At 35.6% G+C, this 25,257-nt stretch overlaps 1 protein-coding gene across 2 annotated transcripts in view; it reads right to left on the bottom strand.

Annotated features, from left to right (window-relative positions):
* The window catches only part of GCC2 (GRIP and coiled-coil domain containing 2), a 65,129-nt gene extending 40,866 nt beyond the window's left edge, over positions 1-24,263 (bottom strand). The window contains exons 1-13 of one of the 2 annotated variants that reach the window (XM_040454150.1): positions 24,137-24,263; positions 23,712-23,768; positions 22,633-22,717; positions 21,437-21,504; positions 18,140-18,244; positions 14,971-17,436; positions 14,209-14,278; positions 11,446-11,546; positions 11,122-11,220; positions 4,450-4,569; positions 1,535-1,699; positions 1,132-1,236; positions 95-257 (exon numbers count right to left, since the gene is read on the bottom strand). In XM_040454150.1, coding sequence (XP_040310084.1) covers positions 95-257; positions 1,132-1,236; positions 1,535-1,699; positions 4,450-4,569; positions 11,122-11,220; positions 11,446-11,546; positions 14,209-14,278; positions 14,971-17,436; positions 18,140-18,244; positions 21,437-21,504; positions 22,633-22,717; positions 23,712-23,768; positions 24,137-24,142 — 3,610 coding nt within the window. In that variant the 5' untranslated portion in view covers positions 24,143-24,263. Of the gene's footprint in view, positions 1-94; positions 258-1,131; positions 1,237-1,534; positions 1,700-4,449; positions 4,570-11,121; positions 11,221-11,445; positions 11,547-14,208; positions 14,279-14,970; positions 17,437-18,139; positions 18,245-21,436; positions 21,505-22,632; positions 22,718-23,711; positions 23,769-24,040 lie in introns of both variants that reach the window. The other variant, XM_040454149.1, reaches the window with a different exon arrangement.
* Between the last annotated feature and the right edge of the window lie 994 nt (positions 24,264-25,257).

Raw genomic sequence — 25,257 nt, 5'->3', positions numbered from 1 at the left:
GTCAAAGACTGGTGAAATGAACAACTAATGTTGCTGCCCTGTGTTCTGTTATGATGAAATTATTGTAAGTTAAAGTGAATTTTGTTTTACTCACCCATTTCTTCTTGCAGGGTTTCTTGTTTCTGCTTCTGAATTTTTATTTCTTGCTCCAAATCTTCTATCTTGCTGTTTTTATTAGCTAACTTTTGATTTAGTTCTTTCATCAAACGTTCATAATCAGCTATCTCCATATTCATCAATGTGGTTTGCTGGGCATCCTGCACATATCAGAAATAAAAGATCCACATAATAGTAGATCAGTTGATTTGCAAAACTGTTAATTGCATAATTATAAATTATGCCACAGGAATAAACATATTCTATTATGCTTTTCTGTAATATGGAAAGTTTACACATATGAACAAACTAGAAATTGGTACTTTCTAATTTGTAATTTTATAAAATAAAATATTTTCTAATAGTTTAATCTAACTTTCTCAGTTTCACTGAATTTCATCATAATTTTCATTAACCACAATTCATAGTTCTACCCATGGAGCTCTTATTTATAAAATATTAACATTGAAAAATTTTTTTAAATTAATTTATTTATTTTGAGAGAGAGCGAGCCAGGGAGGGACAGAGAAGGAGGGGTAGAGAGAGAATCCTAAGCAGGCTCCATGCTCTCAGTGCGGCTCAATCTCTTAAATTGTGAGATCACAATCAATAGTCAGACGCTTGACCAACTGAGCCACTCAGGTGCCCCTAAAATATTAACATTTTAAGCAGCTCTTACAGTACTTTTCTTTTTGGCCTCATCTTTGAAGAAGTAGAGAAAAATTAGCCGAAGTTTTAAGTATAATACAAATTCCCATTTTTGACATTAATTAGATCTTCATGTGTCCTAGAATAATCCTGTACAAAAAATGAAGTATCAAACCAAAATCTAATCATTTTTGAGCCTAGATTCTTCTGAAAAAACAGGACTGAGAGAAATAAGTTAAACTTGCAATTTTTTGAGGCTGACAATCTACACATGATTATTTTGGTACCTCAAAAACCTTATTTTTGACATATTTCCTTTCTAAACTATTAGAATAGTTTAACACTGTGAATATTGATCTTAGTTTTGAATTTAGTATTTTATTTTACCTTTCTAACCAGCTCTAATTCTTGCATAGTTTTCTGAAGCTGTTTCTTTTCCTTCTGAAGTTGAAGCTGAAGTTCTTCAAGTTCATTTACAGAACTGGCATGCTCCTGAAATTAAAAATAAAAATATTGCCACCTCATCCCCCCAAGCCAACTAGCATTAAAAAAAGGTATTTGTAAGGGTCTATAAAATGAATTGGACATACTAAAATACAAAAAAAAAGCTTGAAAACCTTTTAATATTTAAAAAATGTGCACCTCAAAATTATATCTTGGGATTCTCAAATTCATAGCTCACATATATTAGGGAATTAATGAACTCTTGTATTCATAGTCTTTCCTTCACTTAAGTAATATAATAAAAATATCACTATATAACAAATTAATCCCATGGGACTGTTTGTACCTTTATCTTCTGTTCTTTCTGAAGTTTTTCGGCTTCCAACTCTTTGTCTGCCACTGCTTTGGCTTTTTGGACTTCTAATATCTGTACTTCTAATAACTTTGCATTAGACTGTAGTGTCTCAATACGAGCCAGGAGATCTTCATTATCAGAATTTAATTTTTCACACTAGAATGACAAATGTTCACTACTGTAAACATGCAGAAAAATATGTACAAGACAGGAAGAATAAAATAATACATTATGAGATTATGGCACAATTTGAAAACTGAAGATTTCAAAAACAATTCCACATAATGTAAAATCGAGAAGAAGTTTAAAACACTATTGTTAAAATAAATTTGGCAAACATTACAAGAGACCACAAGCACTGGCAGAGGAAAAGCAAAAAAGAAACAAAACCAAAAATACCCCAAGGAGCTGAGATTAGAGCAGTAGATAAGACAGGAGAGTTGCCAGCTGTTTTGTCATAGTCTTCCCCCAGCAGGGGGAAAAAGAAAATGAAATTAAGTTTATATTAACTTTAATTAAAAGTTTTTATGCAAAAATACTGAAATTTAAACATATTTATTACAATTTTCATGTTTGCTTTTACTCAATTTAAAATTACCTGAAAAGCCCTTTCAACCAAGTGGGTGTGTAAGGAATGTACCTCAACATAATAAAGGCCGTATATGACAAGCCCACAACTACATCATACTCAATAGTGAAAAGTTTTTCCTCTAAGATCAGGAACAAGACAAGATTCCTACTTGTGACATTTTTATTTAACATAGTATTAGAAGTCCTAGCCACAACAATAAGCAAGAAAAAGAAAAGGCATCCGAATTACAAAAGAAGAAGTAAAACTGTCACTATTTGCAGATGACAGGATACTATGTATAGAAAACCCTAAAGATTCCACCAAAAAACTATTAGAATAAACAAATTCAGTAAAGCTGCAGAATACAAGATCAATATACAGAAATCTGTTGTTTTCTATACACTAATGACAAACTATCAGAAAGAAGAATTAAGAATAAACAATCCCACTTAAAACTGCATCAAAAGAAAAAAAGTACCTAGTAATAAATTCAAAGAGGTGAAAGACTTAAAACTTTAAGACACTGATGGAAGAAATTGAAAATGACAGAAATAAATGGGAAGATATTCTATGCTCATAGATTGGAAGAATATTTTTCAAAAGTCCAAATATTGTTATCCTGACCAAAGCAATCTACAGATTCAATGCAATCCCTATGAAAAATTCAATGGCATTTTTCAGGGAACTAGAACAATCCCAAAATTTGTACAGAACCTAAGAAGAGCCCAAATAGCCAAAGCAATCTTGAAAAAGAAGAATGAAACTGGAGCTATCATGCTCCCCAATTTCATACTATATTACAAAACTATAGTACTCAAAACAGTATGGTACTGGCATAACAGCAGACATGCAGGTCAATGAAACAAAGAGCCCAGAGATAAACCTATGATAATATGGTCAATTCACTTATGACAAAGGAGCCAGGAATATACAATAAGAAATGTACAGTCTCTTCCAATAAATGGTGTTGGACAAGTTGCATGTCCACATACAAATGAATGAAACTGGACCACTACCTTCATCTTACACAAAAATTAACTTAAAATGGTTTAAAGGTTTGAATGTAAGACCTGAAACCATAAGACTCCTAGACAATGGCAGTATGCTCCTTGACACTGGTCTTGTCAATGATATTTTGAACCTGATACCAAAAGCAAAGGCAACAAAAATAAAAATTAACAAATGGGACTGCATCAAATTCAAAACCTTCTTTATATAGCAAAGGAAACCATCAACAGAATGAAAAGGCAACCTATTGAATGGGAGAAAGCATTTGCAAATCTTATATCTGATAATGGGTTAACAGCCTAAATAAAGAACTTGTACAATTCAAAAGCAAAAAACCAAACAATTCGATTTAAAAATGGGCAGAATATCTATACAGGCATTTTTCCAAAGACATACAAATGGCTAACAGGTACATGAAAAGATGTTCAACATCACTGATTATCAAAGAAATGCAAATCAAAACCACAATGAAATATCATCTTATATCTGTTAGAATGGCTATCATCAGAAAAACAGAAACAGCAAGTGTTGGCAAGGATGTGGAGAAAAGGGTTGGGAATGTAAATTGGTGCAGCCACTGTGGAAAACCTTATGGAAGTTCTCAAAAAATTAAAAACAGAACTACCATATGATCCAGTAATTACACTTCTGGGTATTTATTCGAAGAAAATAGAAACACTAACTCAAAAAGATATAAGCACAACCACATTTACTGCAGCATGACTTACAATGGCCAGGATAAGGAAACAACCTAAGTGTTCACTGATGGATGAATGGATAAAAAACATGTGGTATATGTATGTATGTATGTGTATGTGTGTGCATATATGAAATGGAATATTATTTGGCCATACAGCCATACAGAAGTATGAAATCTTGCCAGCTGTGGCAACATGGATGGACCTTGAGGGCATCATGCTAAGTGAAATAAATCAGAGAAAGATAAATACCATATGATCTCTCATATATGTGCAATTAAAAAAAAAAAACAAAACAACTAAGCTCATAGAATATGTCGTTGCCAGAGGCACAGGGTGGGGGTGGGTGAAATAAGTGTAGGCAGTCAAAGGTTATAAACTTCCAGTTATAAAATAAATAAGTCATGAAATGTACAGCATGGTGCTATAGTTAATAACACTGTATTGAATATTTGAAAGTTGTTAAGAGAGTAAATCCTAAAAGTTCTAATTGCAAGGAAAAAAAATTCTGTAACTACGTATGGATAGGTGTTAACCAGACTTCAAAATATATGCAAATCATGATGTACACCTGAAACTAAACTAATATAATGTTGCATGTCAATTATACCTCCACAAAATTTTTTTACCTGAAAAGTTGAATTCCTTAATTGTCTTGTAAGTTCTTCTATGTGATGTTCAAAATTATTAGCACGTTCTTTTTCCACATCCAACTGCTCTGACTGCTTATCATATTCTAATAAAAGATTCTTCAATAAAACAAAAGGATTTAACTTTAGACAATTATACATTTGACCAATCAGACTATATTACCAAACCATCTTGATATAACATTTGAGTCCATTCTGAAAGTTTAAAACACTTAGCTAAGTTCAACATTTGACAGAACATCTAATTGGCACTGTATAACAAAATTAACATAGTTCAGAGGACTTTAGTATGGGATGGAACTATTAAAGGGCAAAAGGATTTTACATTTATACAGTACCAGCAAGTTAAATATATTCTAGTCATCAATAAAAATAAACTCCTGTAACATAAACAAAATTTAAAGAGGTAGGAGAAAAAGCTTAACCTGGTGGCCTATTAACTCCACCTAAAGAATTGTGATGAGGGAAATGTTTCAGGCCTGGCCTAATATAAGGTATAAGTGCTAATGGAAGGACATAGGAAGATATTTCATACAATCAGTGTCTCACTCTCTGTGGCAAGATGTTTACCATTTTTTGGACTCTAAAACCAATGGAATTTTGATATTTTTGGTTGGTCCCTACTCAAGAACAAAATGCCCAGGCTGACCTTTTTGCAACATACTGGCAAATTAGGTTATCCTCCAAAGTATGTAAATGAGATTCACTGTTTTGAGACTGTGTGTACTGTTTTTTTTTTTTTTTTCCCCTCCTCTAATAAATCCTGCTTTTGCCTTGGTTCTTGGAAAACTATCGACTGTTCTTCACATAATGAATTTGTGTACAGAATAACTAACAAAATCTGAGTTTTCTTTGAAAGTTTACTTTGGAAAGCCTAAAAAGTGACCTTCATTCAGACCAGGACTTCTTGAGTCCTTCCCAGGCTCTTCTGGGGTTTCATGTGTGACAATTATAGGCTCTTTCTGGCTCTTGCTTGCCAAACCCGACTCTTGGCTAAGTGTAATTTTGTTTCTAATTCTGATTTATACATAATCAACTATTATCCACACTAGTAGCTGAATGTTGGGATCTGAGTTTCAATTTTATGGTCTACCCATCTAATGATCGACAAAAAAACAGGATGTGGGAACCAAAAATCTGGCTTTATATATATATGTTTGTCCATGTTTATTTGTCTGAGGGTTCTGCTATTTCTTGGCTTAAATGAATATGGGGTTGAGAAATCATTTGTCTTCCACAGAGAGAAGATTCCATGCTGTTTTTGTATTTCGTGCAGATTCCTCTAAGTCTATAGATCAGAGATCTTTATCTTCTTAAACTCTATCTCGTCTTCGTTTTTACTTGCTATGGTTCTAATAGTTGTCAAGAGCTGCAAAAATGGGATTCCTATAACAAAGCTGACTTAAATAAATAATGGCTCGCCACAGGAAATTCTGACTATAATCACATATTATTCCTAAGGGGAGCACTGGAACAAAAAATGAATGCCATGCGTGCAATGGTCTAATTTCCTCGATGCATATGCCTATATTGATTCCAAGCAAATGAATAATTACAAATTATCACCGCTTCAGAATTGTTGCATGTTCAGATCTTTTTTTTTTTTAATATTTTTAATGTATGTTTACTTTTGAAGGCGAGAGAGAGACACACACAGAATCTGAAGCAGGCTCCAGGCTCTGAGCTGTCAGCACAGAGTCCAATGTGGGGCTTGAATTCATGAGCTGTGAGATCATGACCTGAGCTGAAGTCAGGCGTCCAACTGACTGAGCCACCCAGGCGCCCCTGTTCAGATCTTTAACACAACAACAACAACAACAACAACTGAGAGGCATCTGGGGAACTTGGTTAAGCATCCAACTCTTTATTTTGGCTCAGGTCACGATCAACCTCTGCATCAGGCTCCACACTGAGCACGGAGCTGGCCTGGGATTCTCTCTCTCTCGCTCTCTCTCCTCCTCCTGTTCATGTGTGCGTGCACCTGCTCTCTTTCTCTTAACATAAACATTAAAAAACTGATAAAAATGATTATTTTAAGTGATATGAACACTGAAAAAAGAAACTGGCCAGGTTCACAAGTCTACAAAATTCCTCAGCATCCTAATATTGATGTTCCCTGAGGAACCTAATGGAGCTCAGTTATGTCTATTTTTATAAAAAATGATCATGATTCTTAAACATATCAGCAGGACTGATTTAATCGTACGTCCTGTTGTTTCCTCACAAATGGAATCCCTAGCTTATTCAAAGACTGAGAAAATTCTACAACTATAAAATGTATTTTTAAGTTTATTTATTTACTTTGAGAGAGAGAGAGGGAGAGAGAGAGCAAGCTGGTGAGGGGCGGAGAGAGGGACAGAGAGGGAATCCCAAGCAGCCTCCACACTGCCAGCACAGAGCCTGATGTGGGGCTTGAATAATCAACTGAGCCACCCAGGTGCCCCTAAAATGTATTTTTGAAAATGTTTTAATAGACTTCATTTTTTTAAGAGCAGTTTTAGGTTCACACCAAAACAGAGAGGAAGGTACAGATTTCCCATTACTCCTCTACCCCCAAATGCAGAGCCTTCTATATTATCAATAATACATGGCACATTTGTTACAATTGATGACCTTACACTGACACATCACCATCCAAAGTCCATAGTTTACATTAGGGTTCACTTCTGGTGTTGTACATTCTCTAGCTTTGGACAAATTTATAATGACATACATCCACCATTAATCAGTATCATACAGAGTAGTTTCACAACCTAAAAATCCTCTGTTCCATCTATTCATCCCTTCCTCCCCAACCACTGATTTGTTTTTAACTGTCTTTTCCCTTTTCCAACATGTCATGTAGTTGGAATCATACATTATGTAGACTTTTCAGATTGGCTTCTTTTGCTTGGTAGTAGCATGCATTTAAGTTTCCTTCACGCCTTTTCATGGCTTCACAGCTCATTTCTTTTCAGTGCTGAATGACATTCCATTGCCTGGATGTACCAGTTTATCTATCCATTTACCTACTGAAGGCCACCTTGGTTGTTCCCAAAGTTTGGCAATTATAAACAAAGCTGTTTATAACACCTACATGCAGGTTTTTGCGTGGATATGTTTTCAACTCCGTTGCATAAACACCAACAGTTACTAGATCATACGGTAAGAGTAGGTTTAGTTTTGTGAGAAATTGCCAAACTTCTGTCAAAATGGCTGTACTATTTTGTACCCCCTACCAGATTTTCTGAATGAGAGTTCCTATTGCTCCATGTCTTTTTCAGATTTTGGCCATTCTAATAGGCATGCGGTGGTTTTAATTTGCACTTCCCTGATGACATATGGTGTGGAATATCTTTTCATATGCTTATTTGCCATCTGTTTATCTTCTTCGGTGTAAGTTTTTTGGCCCAGTTTTAAATCAGGTTTTTTGTGTTCTTACTGTTGAGTTTTAGTAGTTCTTTGCATATTTTAGGATAACAGTCCTTTATCAGATGTACGTCCTTTGCAAATATTTTCTCCCAGTCTATGCCTTCTCATTCTCTTGACATTATCTTTCGCAGAACAAATACTTACAATTTAAACATATATGTGTGTGTGTGTCTGTGTATGTATGTGTGTGTGTGTGTGTGTGTGTGTGTGTGTGTGTGTATACATATAGCTTATCAATTCTTTCATGGATCATACCTTTGCTGTTCTAAAAAGTCATTGTTACACTCAAATTCACCTAGGTTTTCTCCAGTTATTTTCTAGGAGTTTCACAGTTTTTTGTTTTACATGTAGGCTTATGATCCACTTTTGAGATAATTTTTGTGAAGGGTATGAGGTCTGTATCTAGATTCAATTTTTTTTTTTTTTTTTTTTTTTTTTTACAGGTGGATGTCTAATTGTTTTAGCACCATTTGTTTAAAAGGTTATCTTTCCCTCCACTGTCAAAGATCAGCTGACTATATTTATATGGGTCTATTTCTGGGCTCTCTATTCTCTCCTACTGATCTATTTCTCTATTCTTCTACCAATATCACATTGTCTTGATTGCTGTAGTTTTATAGTAAGTCTTGAAGTCAGGTTAATCCTCCCATTTTGTTCTTCTTCAGTATTGTTTTCTGAGTCTGACCTACATCATTTTCCTTCTCTAAGGAACTTTTAAAATATTTAAGAGTTTATTTAGAGAGAGAGAGAGAGAGAGAGAACATGTGTGAGACTGGAGGAGGGGCAGACAAGGGGGAGAGAGAATCCTAAGCAGGCTCTGTGCTCTAAGCAAAGAGCCTGATGTAGGGCTTGAACCCACGAACTGTAACATCATGATCCGAGCTGAAATCCAGTCAGATGCTTAACTGACTAAGCCACCCAGGCGCCCTAAATTTTTAACATTTCTTGAAAGGCATGTCTTTCTTTTCCTATGAGCATTCTCATTATGCAGTTGTACCTTTTGTACTTGGCTCACCATTCTTTGATATTTTTTTTTTGTCTTTTGAAATCTATCTATATACATATATTTAATTTTTATTGGTTTTTGAGAGAGACAGTGGACATGTGTAAGGAGAGAGGGGCAGAGGAAGAAAGAATCTTAAAAAGGCCCCACGCTCAGCACGGAACCTGACACAGGGGATCCCACAACACTGGGATCATGACCTGAGCTGAAATCGAAAGTTGGACACTCAACCGACTGAGACACCCAAATACCCCTGAAATCTATATTAAAAAAATTTTTTTTAATGTTTGCTTATTTTTTGAGAGAGAGCAACAGAGTGTGAGTAGGGGAGGGGCAGAGAGAAAGGGCGACACAGAATCCGAAGCAGGCTCCAGGCTCTGAACTGTCAGCACAGAGCCCAATGCAGGGCTCGAACTCATGAACCGTGAGATCATGACCTGAAACAAAGTTGGATGCTTCACCGACTAAACCACCCAGGCATCTCTATAGTTTAAACAAAGAAATTGGCATACCTGGTCTACCCATTGATAAAAATTAATAAATTAGATTAAAATGTAAAGAAGCAAGCTGCTAATGGCTCATAAAAGACAAATGAGCCTATATTTAAATTTCAAATAAATGTTTTAAAAAAATGGATGTGTCAAATACCTTTATATATTAAGGATATTAATCCCTTGTCATATTTTCATGTTAATTTTTTATTTTATATAGTTCAGTCTATCTTTTCCTTTGTAAATTCAATTGCTTTTAAGTTTAGAAACATATCTCATATCCAGCAGTAAAATGATTGTTTTATACCAGGTTTTAAAAAATCCTTTTCACTTTTCACAAAACTCTTTAAATCCACCTAGAATTTATGTTGGTGTGTGGGAGTAAAGTAAAAATCTAACTAAATTATTCTGAAGTAGTTACCTAATTCCTTCTTTGTTGGTTTCAATGTTTTCAAATCTTACTGGGCTAGTATACAATCTAGCTTAGTTGGTGATAGAACAGATCTGGAACCAGACTTCCTGAATCCAAACTTGGCTTCATTCTGTTACTTGCTCTGTGGTAGCGGCAATGTTAATTATATGTTTCTTGTTTTTTTGTTTTTTTTCTACTAAAAAAATTTTTTTTTTAGAATTAAGTGTGGTAAGATATGTAAAGTGCTTAGAAAAGAGCCTGGCCTAGAAGTGTTTGTTGTTATGCAGAGGTCTCTGTCTTCTGTTAAATTAATGTCTTATTTTTATATCAGAATTGTATCACATTATGGTTTTGCAATAAATTTCACACCTGCTAGAGCAAGATGCTTTTCTTTTTTCACTTTAAAAAGTATTAACTATTCTTGTGAGCTTATTTCCCATTTGAAACTTAAAATAATTGTCAAGATTGCCTAACCAAAATAGATAAATAAATCTTTAGTGAAATTGTTTCAGAACATGTAAACCAACCTGAAAACAAGTATATCAAATAATAATAGTTGCTATATATATGTTTTGCAGTTTTCTTCATGAAGTGCCAAATTTTCTCATTAAAGTTCTTCCTGAAATTTTATTTTTTGGCTTCTATGGAATTTTCTTCTTTCAATCAATCCCACTTGGCTCACTCTCTTGTTGATACCATCCTCTTTTATTGTTATACACTGTAAGTTTCTTAAATTTTTTTTGTCTACTTCTCTGTTATTGCCATTAGAATTTAAGTCCTTAGAGGGCAGGAATTTAGTCTATTTGGTGGACTGCATCTCCCTAGTACTCAGTACTCACTCTGACTGTATAAATATTTGCTGAATAAATACATACAAGAATGTAAAGGTATTTATCTTACATTCAGGGATTTTGTTGCACTCTCTTATTTTAATTTTAAATTTTTTTATAATATTCTCATGTTAGGTTGATAAGCATATTACCTCCAAATAATGCTTTTACTTTCCTTTTAAACCTGTTGTTTGAATTTCAAGTTTATTCACTTGGCCAGAATATAAAATAATAACAGTAATAATAGTCATCTTTTTTGTTACTGATTTTATTAGGAAATCCCAAGACAGAATTTTGGTTTTAAAAAACAATAGCTTGAAGGTACTTTAAATCTCAGACACTTAAAATCTTGATACTAGGATGCTATGACATTACACAAAAAAATAGAAACAAATTTACTAAAAAATACAAGGTGACTGTCTTATGGAAAAGTTTTACATTTCTAGTACATTCCTTAACTTAGAAGTTACAAATATAACTTGCTATTAAAATAACTATTTTTACCTTATAGCTTTCTGCTCCTTGAATGAGATCTCTCATGGAAGTAGACAACTGATCCTTTTCTGATCGAACAGATTCAAGCTCTTCCCGTAGAGTCTGGGCCTATTTTAAATATATGATAAAAAGTTTTGTTTTGTTTTTTAAAGATTTTATTTTTAAGTAATCTCTACACCCAGTGTGGGGCTTGAATTCATGATGCTGAGATCAAGAGTCATGTGCTCTACCGACTGAGCCAGCCAGGCGCCCCTAAAAAGTTTTTTATGGACAGAAAAACTAGATTTTCTAATATGCAAGATTATTGAATCTTGTATTTTTAAGTCACCTTACCTCTCTTTTGCTAGAATCTAGTTCTTTTTTTGCCTTCACAGCAACTAGTTTTATCTTATTTATTTTTTCCTCTTTCTCTTTGGATTCTTTTTCCAGATATCCTAAAAACACAAAATGAAAGGATTATATATATGAACTCAAAAGGAAAAAATCCAAATTATTTACTTGTGTTAGCCTTAGAAATTGACCTTTAATCTGGAACACAAAATCTGTAATCTGTAATTAAAAGTAATAAGTAGCAAAAATATTAGTATCTATTTTTTTAAGTGAAAGTTTAGTCATTACCTAAGCAAGGGAAACAATGGTAAAAATGTCCATTTCTTTCCAACTGTCAAAATATCCTACTCATTTCATAAGTGTCTAGGAATTGGAGAGGCTATTAGTGCTCCTTTAATGTTAGAAGATTTCCTAGAAACTCAACTATGGTAGGATTTTAGGCGGCAATTTGCAAATCAGGATCATATGGGGAAATATCAGATACAGTTAAATACTTTTGCTCTGTAGACACACTCCAATCCTGATCTCTTCCTTAACATCTTTAGCCATTTCCTCTATTTCAGCTCCTGTGTTCCAGATCTTATTTCTTGATATCTCTGCTTAGGTTATCTGAATTTCTGTCCTCGCTCATTAATCCAGATGCACTTGTGCTCACAGACTCTGCCTTTCTCTGCTGCTACAGATGATTATTTTGTCTGTGTGTTTGTGCAGCACTGGCCAATTGTTCCACTTTTGCATTTCATCCTACACCTCTCACGTACTCAAGAATCAGTGCAGCGGGGCGCCTGGGTGGCGCAGTCGGTTAAGTGTCCGACTTCAGCCAGGTCACGATCTCGCGGTCCACGAGTTCGAGCCCCGCGTCGGGCTCTGGGCTGATGGCTCAGAGCCTGGAGCCTGTTTCCGATTCTGTGTCTCCCTCTCTCTCTCTGCCCCTCCCCCGTTCATGCTCTGTCTCTCTCTGTCCCAAAAATGAATAAATGTTGAAAAAAAAAAAATTAAAAAAAAAAAAAAGAATCAGTGCAGCAAAGCTCCCTCTTTCTTGTGCAGCAAATTCCCCTCTCTAATGGAGTTTTCTTTTTTTTCTTTCATTTTTTTTTTAAAGTTTATTTATTTATTCTGAAAGAGAGAGAGAGAGTGGGGAGGGGCAGAGAGAGAGGAAGAGAAAGAGAATCCTAAGCAGGCTCTGTACTGTCAGCATGTAGCCCGATGCAGGGCTCGAACTCATGAACACATGAGATCATGACCTGAGCTGAAATCAAGAGTTGGCCACTCAACTGACTCGAGCCACCCAGGTGCCCCAGTGGAAGCACCAAAGAGGATGGGAAAGGTCATAAAAGGAGTGCTGAAAACAGCACACAAACAAAAAAAGGCAAACCACCACACTTCCCCTCTGGATACTGTCTCATCTCTTTTATAAGCAAATCCCTTTGTAAGCATGTGTACACATGCTCTCAAATTTCTTTTTTTTTTGAACATATTTCATTCAGGCTCTGGCTTTAGCATATCACGAAAAAGGTTATCAAGTTACCAATGCCCTCTAGTTTGCTTAATCCAATGGTTAGTTCTTTGTACTGATGTTACTTTACCTATTCTAGCATTTGCCATGGTTAAATATTTTTTCCCTCTTTAAACACTTCTGTTACTTGCACTTCATCGATCTTAATTTCCAACACATTTTATGTTCTGGGTTTTCCCAACTCACTGGCCGCTCCTTCCCAATCTCCTGTGCTGTTCCCATCTTTCAGACTTTTAAATGACAGAGAACGGTCTCTGGTCTTCATATTTTTTCTACATTCACTTCCTTGGTGATCTCCATCTCATGGCTTTTAACTGTTCTGTTAACTACAACTTTTCACCTCGGATCTAGGTCTCTCCCCATAACTCCAGATTTGCATATTTAGTAGTCTACCTGACATCACCATCTGAGTTGTTAAATTTGTCTCAAACCGAGTTCCTAATCTCATTTTTAACCCCACTTGTCCCAGTCATCCACTATAAGAAAACTAGCATTCATTTAAAAATCTTCCAGCTTCCCCTTACTTAACACTTCTAAGTATTTGTCTCTTATTTTTAAATGGGAATAAAATAGCTACTTCATAATGTTACTATGACAAAGATGTGTATAGGACAAAGTCTCAAGTTCTTTGCACACATTCTAGTGCTTTTGTGGTCATACTCCTGCCTCTCTAGGAACTTCTTGGTATGCTCCTTGATGTTATGTATGTTGATATTCACACACCTGCCGTTCTCTCCTGCCAGAATACCTTTCTTCTCATGTCAAATTTCTCATTCTTCAACAAAAAGTATAGCCTATTCTGTGATGTTTTTCCTACCTGAAGACAGACAGCCGATCATGCCTTCCTGTACTTCCAGCATTACACCTTGTCGACACTTCAAACTACTACAAGAACAGCCCTTCTGGCACTTGGCTCTTTGAAGACATGGTCTGTATTTTAATCACTTGCTATTACTAGTGCCTATCTAGCTAGGCATTCAAATAAACTTTGCTAAATAAATGAAAAATCCCCAAACCATCATGGAACCAGTTATAAATGGAATCACATCAGTCCTTTAAACAATTAAACAAGAGAGTGGTAATTTTGGAAAGGAAGGCAAACAGATGGCAGAGAAACAAAAATGGGGGCATTAGAGACAGCTAGTTATCATGATTTAACAACTCATTAATCAGCTACATTTCTCAATGTATTCTAACTCTAGAAGAATCTGTGTAATTCATTGTGACAACATATACAAAACCATACTTACCTATTTTTTCTTCCAACTCTTTTACTAAAGAAGGTTGATCATTTTCTACAGGTGATTTCTCTAAGGAATCCTAGATTTTATAGAAAAAACAAAAAGAAAATCACTTCATTTCCCATGATGAACTAATTGGCCATCATATCAAGCATGAGAAAATCCTCATTAAAGAAAATTCACACAAAAAGCAATTTGATGAGCAGTCTTTTTCTTACCTTGATAGACCAAGTAATACTGACCTTATGCATATAGAATTTACTGTAAAAAAACAGTAGTATCCAAGGCCAAGATGAACAACCTGACACATACCAAACACATAATGCAATAAAGAAAAGATTAAATGATTATAGTTTATCATACTTTCACAAATTTTGGACAAAAATCTAAAATTTTGGCTACAGTTAAATACCACAATAGCCCACTTTTCTGCTCAATAGTGCTCTTTAAGAAAGGTAAAATGTATATCACACCACAATGAAATTCTAATTTTTTCATGTTGTAGTTTTGGTGTTGACTAGTTATGCAATTTTGACCAAGACATTTAACCCCTTAATCATTTAATCTTATGCCAGATCAAGATTCTAAAATGATCTAAAACCAAAAAGTGACCAATATGGATACAGAATACGTAACATGAAAATGTTTAATGTACTTTTCAGAAAACAATTTACTTCTGACTTAAAAGTGTAAAAATTTAATGTATGTATTTTCTAGTCTAGTACTAGAACTAAGAATTTATTTAAGTTAATAAAATTGAAATAATAGTACCTTTAATAACAACAACTCTGCTCTCACGTCCTGCAATTCAGCTTCTTTTTGTTCCTGCGATAGCCTCAGGTTTTCAAGCTCCCTTACAAAAGACTGTTCTTTTTCATTTTGGGTTTTATTTTTGCTATGTAAGTTTTGAGAGGCTTCTTCAACTTGACTTAAAAGATTCTGGTTTTCAAGCCTTGTTTTTTCATTAGCATTCTTCATTTCTAGAAGATCAGACTGCAAGGCCTCTTTATGCGACAGGGTTTCTTCTAATTCTTTCCTTAAGAGAACTTTCTCTTGTTCATGGTCTCTTAGTAGAGACTGAAGCTCTTCATGCTGAACTGCATTCTCTTCTTGAAGGCACTTAGTCTTTTTTTCTAACTCTGCTACCCTTTCATCATACTGAAATATCAAGTTGTGTTTTTCCTCATTGATTTTAGCTAAGGATTCACCTACAGCTTGTAGGATATTTACAACATCTTGCTCTTCATCTTCTTCTGAAACTTTTGACTCCATCTGCTTCAGAAAACCATATAACTGAGTTTTGACAAATAACTTCTGAACCTGCTCATTTTCAAACAGTGTACTTAAATTATCTCGTTCTGTAATTGTTACCTGAAGTTTCTTTTCTAATTCAGAAATGTGTTCCTTAAGCATAACATCTTCTTTTTGGGACAGGAGAACTTCCAAATCCCTATTCAACTGGTTCTTTTCTGAACTTAATCTATTATTTTCCTCATAAAGAGACTTAACTTCAGATGATAGTGCTTCCTGGTCCTCAGAGACAGTTTTTAATTGAACCATAAGTTTTTCTAGTTTTTGGTTATTTTGATCCTTTTCTTTTAATGTTTCTTCTAGTTCTCCTCTTAATTCATTTACCTTTTGTTCCAGTTCACTGTTGCAGTGGCTAGTTTGCTCTACTTTTCCCCTAAGTTCTACAATCAATTTTTCTTCCCTTTCACATTTTTTATGGAGATTATCCATCTCTTCATGAGAAGTTTTTATTTTACTTATGAAATCATTTTTTTCCTCAGTGAGGGAACTTATCTTTGCTTCAAGTTCTTGTAACATGGTATCTCTCTGACTGAGACTAACTAAACACACTTCATTCTTCTCTTGAAGACTTTTTATGGTATTTTCAAGTTCTGGCACTAATTCTTGTTGGGACAACTTTTCATTTTCTCTCTGGAGACGATTCACAGTTTCAAGAAGAGCATCTTTTTCATTAAAGGCTGTTCTGAGTTTCTGCTGAAGTTCGTTAACATCAGATGCTTGCTGTTGCTTCATTGATTCAAACTCTTGACTTATTTTCCCAGCAGATTCCCCCAGTTCTGTTTGTAAGATCTCCATAATCTCCCTCAGACTCTCATAATTTAAAATTGCTTCTTGCTTTTCTTGCTGTAGGTTTTCACAATGCTCCTTAAGACCTTGTATTTCAAACATTAGTGTTAATTTTTCTTTTTCTGAACCTGACAAAAATGTCTCAGTTAGTTCTGATATTTCTTTTTGATGCTGTTCCTTAAGTCTCTGTACTTCTTTGTTATGTTGTTCTACAATACAGCAAAATTGTTTGTTTGAATCTTCTAGTTCAGATTTTAATTTTTCAATTACACAGCTCTGTTCTTCTTTAGCTAGCAATAATTCATTAATTTTAAACTCTAAGTCTTCCCGTTCATGAAAAAACTCATCCTTTATATGTTGTGCATCAAGTTCAAGTTTTAATTTAAGATTATTCATGTAAGTTACCTCATCTTTTAAGATACTATGTTGAGACTCCAGTTCTTTTAAGGTGTTTTCTAAGTGTTTGATTTTTTCGTTTACTACTTGTTCTACAAAAGCTTCTTCTTGTAAGAGCATAGGACACATCTGATTTTCGTGGCTTGCATCTGGCGCATTCTCTAAGTTTTCTAATTCACATTCATATTTCTCCTGAATGTTCTTCACACTTGCTTCACATTGTCTGACTAAATTCTCCTTTAGCTGGTTTAAATTACTCACTTCTGCTTCCCGTTCTTTTGCAGATGCTTCTATTTGGCACATCAAATCTTTCACCTCTTCTTGGTGTGCAACTTTCAACTGCAAAAGCTCTTCTTGCAAACTATTAATATCTTTTTGGTAACGCTGGGAATTAGCCTCAATGACTTCTTGGAGATGCGTAATTTCTTGCTCCTTTTCATTTGTGGCAGTGCTTAATTGTTTTTGCAGATATAAAATTTGTTCCTCAAAGACTGGCTTGATGTTCTGAATTTCTTGTAGTTTTTTAACATTATCTTCACAGTTACCCTGAAATTTAAGTTGTTCGGAAAGTTCTAATTGTTTTTTTGTTGCTTCTTCCAGTTCCTTTTGCAAGCTAGCTTTATCTTCACTGTGTTTGGAATGTACTGCCATTAATTCATTTTTCAGATTTTCAATTTCTTTCACATAGTTTCCTTGTGATTGTTCAAACTCCTTGTGCACATCTTCCATCTTAGTAATAGAATCCTATTATAAAAATCAGCACACAAAAATACCTAATTAAGACAAAAGAAATGCCTGCCTTCAGGAAAAATATTAGCCACAGGCTAACTGGAGAGAAAAGGAAGTGAGCAAAAATGTACATAGAGCAATATGACACTGAGACTCCCAAGAATTCTGCTCAGGCTGCAACTACCTTAAGTATCATACTGCACGTTGCAGTACTAAATGTGTTATTCAGGGTAATAACTAAAATCTAAGAAATCTCTGGATTTAATTTCCTTTTAAAAAGGGATAAATTATGGAAGTTATATTGAGTCACAAAGGTTTAATGAGTTATCTCCTGAGTTGAACAACAGGGGACTTTTGGGGAAAATTAGCCCAGACCCAATAGGCAATGGACTATTCCAGAACTGAACAATGATTCATTTAGAGTATGTGTGAGAGTCAACTTACTTAAACAAGTACTTTTTCACAAAACAAGTAATTTTTAATAATTCTCATTAAAGAGTAACATTACAGCAATAAAGAGGATTAAGAAATGCAAAAACTAAATGCTAGTTCTATTTCTATGTAGATGAGGGATTTCAGTTGTTTTTCTTTTTTAGATATTAATTTGTTGTTGTAAATTATTAAAGTCATCAAATCACATGCTTGTTAAGATTTTAGCTCTAAAATTCATGACTATAGTAAATAAATAAAAAAACCAAACATTACATTGTTGCCTTACCTCAACCTCTTGCTTCATTTTAATATTTTCTTTCTTCAGATAAAGACACTGTTGCTCACTCTCTGCTTTTTCCAGAAGAAGAGCATCCAGACGTTCAGTCAATGCCTGTTTTGGAGCAGGGTGATTTGTTTGCCAGAGGTTAAAAATGATGGATTGAACACATGCGTAATTTTTTCTTCACATTTCCAAACCACACTGAAGTAAGAATAAAAGACTTAAAAAGGTCTATACATAAGAACAAAGAGAAAAGGAGAAAATAAATAAGGACTACGGGAAATTTCACCATATTTTTGAAAAACTGAAAAGTGGAGGAGGAACTGAATTAGAAAGAGGAAGAAAAGTAAAACTTACAGTGTCTTCACAGGGAAACACACGAGAAGCTGGCAAATACTCTAGTAAATTAAATGTCCAGAAATTGGAGGCCCTAGATATTGTTGAGGGAAGTATAATGTGTGGGATTCAAAAACTGGGGATTGGTTGACAATATGAATAGGGAGGATGAGAATAAAAGGCAAGAAATCACCCCTGTCCCATCTTCCTCACAGACAGGTTTGTTCTCTGCAGAAATTTAACAGGATAGAAAGTAAATGAAATGGAAACTAGGTCAACAAGAGTAAGTAAAACTTCTAGCAAGACTGATTAAGAGAAGACAGAAGTCACAACAATAAAAATAAAAAGGAAACATATCTACATATAAATCAGAGATTAAACAGCTAAAGAGAATATTATGAACAATTATTTGGTAATAACATTAAAAACTGAAATGAAAGGAATAAAAATATCCTTATTAACTCAAGAAAAAAAAATTAAAAAGCCTAATACTGTAACAATATAAAAATTAAACTAGTGGTTTAAAAACATGTCCACCTAAGGTAACAGAAGGAATAGTTTTACAGGTGAATTCTATCAAATTTTCTTTTTTTTAAAAAATTTTTTTTTTCAACGTTTATTTATTTTTGGGACAGAGAGAGACAGAGCATGAACGGGGGAGGGGCAGAGAGAGAGGGAGACACAGAATCGGAAACAGGCTCCAGGCTCTGAGCCATCAGCCCATAGCCTGACGCGGGGCTCGAACCCACGGACCGCGAGATCATGACCTGGCTGAAGTCGGACGCTTAACCGACTGCGCCACCCAGGCGCCCCATCAAATTTTCAAAGAACAGATTATCCCAATTACATATGAACTTGTTCAGACAAAATAAGAAGCAGATTCCATTATTCTACAAAATTTGCATAACATGATACAAATATTGAAAGACTTTACAAACAGGAAAATCACAAATCCAATTCATCATGAATCCAGATTAAGTTAAACCTAAATGTTTAAAGTCTATAAAAATGTTAACATCTTAAATAAATTAGTCTACTATCACTCTATATCTGTCTACTTCTGAACTTACGTAAAGTAATAAAAACAAACCAAAGAACAGATGTAGAAAATTTAGAGTTCTGTATCAAGTTATAGCTATTATTCAAACACAGGTAGAATAAAGCCATTTTAAAATATGGATGACATTTTCCTCCCATACATCCCTTCTTAGGATGCTACAGAAGGGCATACTCTATGAAGATGAGGTTAACCACCACAGTGAATAACATGTCACTTAGCAAATGGGGGGCCAATATAGAAAAGCAGTGTAAAAATTCACAGGATCATGGCACAAGGCCATTTCCAGGAAAACTGGATGGCAGACCTAGAGAACAACCAGAACAAATTAATGCAGGACAGAAGGCTTTAGAAGGGGGGTGGGGGGGGGTCCAGGAAAAACAGTAAAGATGATCTGATCTATCTGATCAATGGAAAGTAGGAGTTATTGGGAAAGATAGCAAAATTTTCATATGCTGTTAACAGCAAGTTAATAGCTAAATGTCTAAAATGGATAAATCAAGGAATAGCAGTGTAACTGTATTATTTAGAAATACAGAAATAATTTCTAGAAGTTATTAGTGTTTTAATAAGTTATTTAGTTATTAGCATTATTTGTAAATTATGTGCACAGATTACTTTGGTTAAAACAATTTTAGTTTTAAAATTAGCTTTTTCACATTACATAGAATATTGCAAAATAAACTTCTGATTGGTAAATATCAGGGCAATCCTAAATACATTCACTGATTTTTAGGGGATATATACAGGTCATTAACTGAAAACAGCTATAAAAAATCTTGAAGATTAGAGGCACAGATGCACAGTTATTTCTTAGGAAATACAGACTTGATTCCAGCAAAGAGATAATAACAAGAGTGACATGTACAAGAAATTTCATTATCTTAACATGCAATTTCACCTCCCCCTTGCATTTGGAAGCAGCATATAACTTCATATACCTTCAAATTTTGACATGGAAAATACGATTATTCCTCTTCTAAAAATGAAAGTCAAATACATCAGCTTTGAATAAAACTTTAGATGTATCCCAATGTGCTAGAAGATAACTACTAGAAATAAGATGACTACTAGAAATTTAGAAAATTTAGAAAAGCATGGAAAAAAACATTACAAAGCTTTGAGAAACAAAAGAAACTCTAAAGATTAGACCAAATGGGTGGGGAGGGTACATTTAGTTAGCATTAGGGGCCTGTAAGTAAGAATAAGCAATTCAGGTTCTTCAACAGATGAACAAGATAAAAACAATACCCTGTGATCTGGCAAGAGCATATAAAACAAAAAGAGGAGAGAGAGCCGGGTTAGGGAAGAGAAAGTGTACTGATAAACTGCAGCATTATCCTGAAGGAACTATAGATCACTGGTGGCTGACACATGTTCAGGATAAAGGAAACAGGAAAACTGAAGAGTCTCTAAAGTTAAAAGGTCTGAAAAACAGTGCTGCCACTGGTTGTCCAGTAAAAGGGATTTGGCCATGCTAAACACAAAGAGAAATGGGTGAATATTTAAATCTTTCCCCAAACAGCTAGAGATTCAACTGTGAGATGTGGGTCAGTAATCACATCCAGGTATATATATCTATTTATAGATTTTATGCATCCATTGGCCTAAAAATCACCATCAAATTCCTGAGCATGGGTTTTCTGAGGGGGAGAGGGAACAGCAGGGCTGAGATTAAGGCAGTGCCTTAATTACAGAGTGTGTGCGATGGAAAAGAGAAGAGAGTACCACTCATTTCACACAGAAAGAGAGGTAAAAAACTTAACCAAGGGCAGAGAGGAAGTGGAAAAACAGAGGCAAAAGCCCTTTCTGGCACATTGACAGCTTTAAAGGAAATTTGATTTGTTATTACACATTTCCTCTAAGTAAATAAATAAAAATTAAAGCAATATTTGCAACTTTTGCATTACCTTAATAATATCACCAGTTCCTCCAGCAACAGGTTTTGTTTTGAATTCCTCAATTTCTTTCTCCAATTCTAAATAATTATTAAAAAAATTCCAGTTCAGAAATGAAGAGAATAATTATTGTCTAAAGTGGTAAGTACATTCTTTAAGAAAAAAAAAGACACTATAAATTAGAATAAAGCAGCAGATATTTTGAGAAAGTACTAATTTCACCCCATATTACTTTTTATTTTCCTTTTTTCTTATGGAAAAATTCCAGACAAGTAAGAAAAGTAGAAAGGATAGTATGATTAATACACCCATCACCTTAATTTAGCAATAATTACATGGACTCATTTCATCCTGACCTGTATTTTTCCTTTTTTTCTTACCTATCTTGATATTTTTGATGCAAATCTGAGACATTATAGTATTTTAGCTGTAAATAACTTCTTACTGTATAATCTTAACGCAATAATTAACCTCATATTAAGCATAAATACTAACCTATTTCATCAACTCATGTCCAGGTCTGGAGCCTAGAACACGTTTCCAAATATATTTATTACTCTCTTTATCACAAACTGGCCCAATCTCCCTAAACACAATGCGACCTTTTCTAGTAGAAAATAAATCTTGGCTTGTAGCAATTAACATTTGTTAAGTCATTGGAAATTCATAACCTCACCGCACGTATTGAAAAGAATACTAATATCTACATTCTTTAGGAATATAAAGTTGAACAGGCAATCAATCAACTTCCACAAATATATTTCAACATTCCAGGAATGGAAATATTTTATTACTTTACTTGAGGCCTCTTTTTACTTCTTTGGGCTCACAATCTTCTATCTCTGACATTTCAACTGACTACCCTAGAAAAAAATGATTTATCTAGATCAATATACAATCCAAATCCAAAAAAATGCTTAATTTTAACCAAATTTTTCTTTAAGATCCTCTTCCTTGACTTTTATTATTTTATTATTTAAATTATTTTAATAGTTCAAAAATAACTGCCGTTTAGAGATGTGTAATGGTAAAAAAAAAAAAATCACAGGTAAATGGTTAGAATGTTAAATAATAATAGATTTCACACTGAGTAAGATTTTATTGGATTCACTGGTAAACAAAATAAGCCAATATACAACTAAAAACCTAGTATTTTAAATCATGATTCAATGAGATTGTGGTAAAGATGAGTATTTTCAACTCAATACCTGCACATCGGGCTTTAGCTTTCTGTATTAGCATCATCTGCTTCTTGGCAAACTTGATAAGATCTTCCTTGGGCAAGGTTTCCAGCTGAAAGATGTAATGATATTACTAATTTGTTATAACTCATGTTCCTTTTAGACCACAAAAAAAGAAATATAATATCTTCTTAAAAACATCCTACTGAATAAATCTTCATGTCAACCAAACCATATTTTTTAAAAGTAGCAACTGCAACTTCAACTCAATAAATACCAGTTAAGGGACTGCTATGAAATATAAAAAACAGCACATATCCTCTTACTCACATAAATTCTTGTTTAGGTTAAGATACTTTCTGGGTTTTGATTTAATTGTAAAATTAGGGGACTGGGACTAATTCTACTTAACGTTCCTTGGAGCTGTAAAATTATTCAAGGCTGAAATGTCTTTGGCTACCTGAAAATATGTAAGCATAAATATAGCAACAAGACAAATCAGGGTGCATTTAGTCTTTTTAAGAAATCAGGGAAATTACTTAACCTCTGGGCTCAGTTTTCTCATCTGTAAAATTGGGATAACAAAAGTACTTGTCTCATGGTTACCATGAAGCTTAAATGATGAAGTAACTGTTCAGGGAAGTACTGAAAACTTAGTATGCAAGCAATAAACCACTATCTTTTTAGAATCATGGAATGTTAAACGTTGTACCAGACCATAAAAATTACCTAATTCAACCTTTTTTTCATACTGTAGGAGTAACCTACAGAATTGAGTCCGTTGACTCCTACTTAATGTCACTGCTCTTTCCACTACACTATATAAATCCTCATAGATTAATGTTTGAAAAATTGCAGAATCTCTCAGCGGTGCTAACCAGGAGCAGGAAGTAAACAAGGTCCATTCCTTTCACACCATGAAACTTAAAAAAAAAAAAAAAAAAAAAAAAAGATAACAGATTGGTTACTGTGTCAATTAGAATCGAGAGCCCTTGGGGGAAGGGTTTCTTTTAAATAGGCCACCCTCCTACCCATGCCAAAGTTTTCCATTCATCACCCTTCCACTCTTCAGTGAATTGGCTAGTCAAGTACTGTATTTTCTTCACCTTAGATTTCCCGGTCCCAGAGGTGGCTGGTGAAGCCACCCCATCTTGAACAGGATCCTGCAAAACAAAATCAAACCCACGTATCAAGAACTCTTCTCCTAATCTCAGATAGAACGCTGGAACCTTTACAGGTAAAGCCTCTCCGTGGAATCAAGTGTAGGAAACTCCTATGTGAGTTAGGGAAGGTGAGGGTCTGTCGCTGTGGCAAATCATATACAATCTGGCTCTAAGGAGCCAGGTATTCTAGGGACTGAGTTTGGGGCAGTAGGGGCAGAGACCGGAGCAGCGCAGGGCTGCGGGACGCAAAAGGAAGGTTGCCAAGAACTCACACGGCGCCCATCCCCGTGTCTCAAACCGCGGCTCGGGAAGGCCCCGCGGGGAGATGGTGGGCCCCGGTCCCAGTCCGGTCGCCCGGGCAGCGTTACCTCCATGGCAGCCGGCCTGCAGTGGCCACGCAGCCCCGCTGCCCCGCAACCCCTACAGCCCAGCCGCCGCCGACTCCGCACTTCCGTCTGCTGTCGCCTCTGACGTACCCTCGGCTGCAGGTTAAAGGTCGCGCTTCTCCGTGGCTACCCGCCACCCCCCGCGTCTCCATGGCTACCGTCTGATGGCGCTTCCGCTTCCGCTTCTCCTCCGGTGGGCGGCTCCCGGCGCGCGCCCTGCCCCGCCATCTGCCAGCTCCGCCCGACTCCCTGGCCTAACCCGGGGTGGGGGAGGTTTCTGCACGTTCCGGTGGGCGGGGGACAAACCCTGGTATTGGGTGTCACAAACCCTGGTAGGTTTGAATCCTGCCACTGCTATGTTTTAGTAGCTGTGTGAATTGGGCAAATCACCCCTGAGACCCTCGTTTTCCATACCTTAAAATGCTGTTAGGATGATGGGAGTACTGTATTGAGGGTCAGGTACCCCCAAAAGGCCAGTTACCTTACTCTTTAAAAAAAAATTTTTTTTTAACGTTTATTTATTTTTGAGAGACAGAGACGAGCACAAGCAGGGGAGGAGCAGAGAGAGGGAAACAGAATTGGAAGCAGGCTACAGGCTCTGAGCTGTCAGCATAGAGCCTGAGGCAGGTCTCGAATTCATAAACCGTGAGATCATGACCTGAGCCAAAGTTGGTCCCTTAACCGACTGAGCCAGCCAGGCGCCTGGTCAGTTACCTTACTCTTTATGGAAAGCCTCAGATGCCTGTCAGATAGCTGTTTTCAAGAGGATTCTTAGGCAGATGCCGTCCAGCAGGGTGCCCTGTGAGTTCTCCCCGGAGCTGATGGAGCCAAGGATGCGGCCTCCCGAAGCAGGCATTTTTTGGCTCTCAAGGCTGTGAGGAGGTCCCCAGGGGAGCTTTTGTCCAAGGGGGCTTTGAACCCTTGCTGATGTGGGAAGCAAGAGAGACGGCCTCTCTCAGGGCCAAGATGGAGGAACAGAGATGGTGAGAGACAGCACCTTATGTGGAACTAATGGGTTGTTTGTTGGTGCTTCCCCATCCCACAAGGAGTGTTCCCAGTGTACATTCTTGCCTTGATCTGACCTAAGGGAAGCAGCATTCAGT

This window comes from Herpailurus yagouaroundi, unplaced genomic scaffold, assembly GCF_014898765.1.
Source record: "Herpailurus yagouaroundi ecotype Mexico unplaced genomic scaffold, PumYag 210, whole genome shotgun sequence".
NCBI classification, from domain to species: Eukaryota; Metazoa; Chordata; class Mammalia; order Carnivora; family Felidae; genus Herpailurus; species Herpailurus yagouaroundi.
Note: the sequence above shows the minus strand (reverse complement) of the source record. Positions and strands in the feature narration are given on the sequence as shown.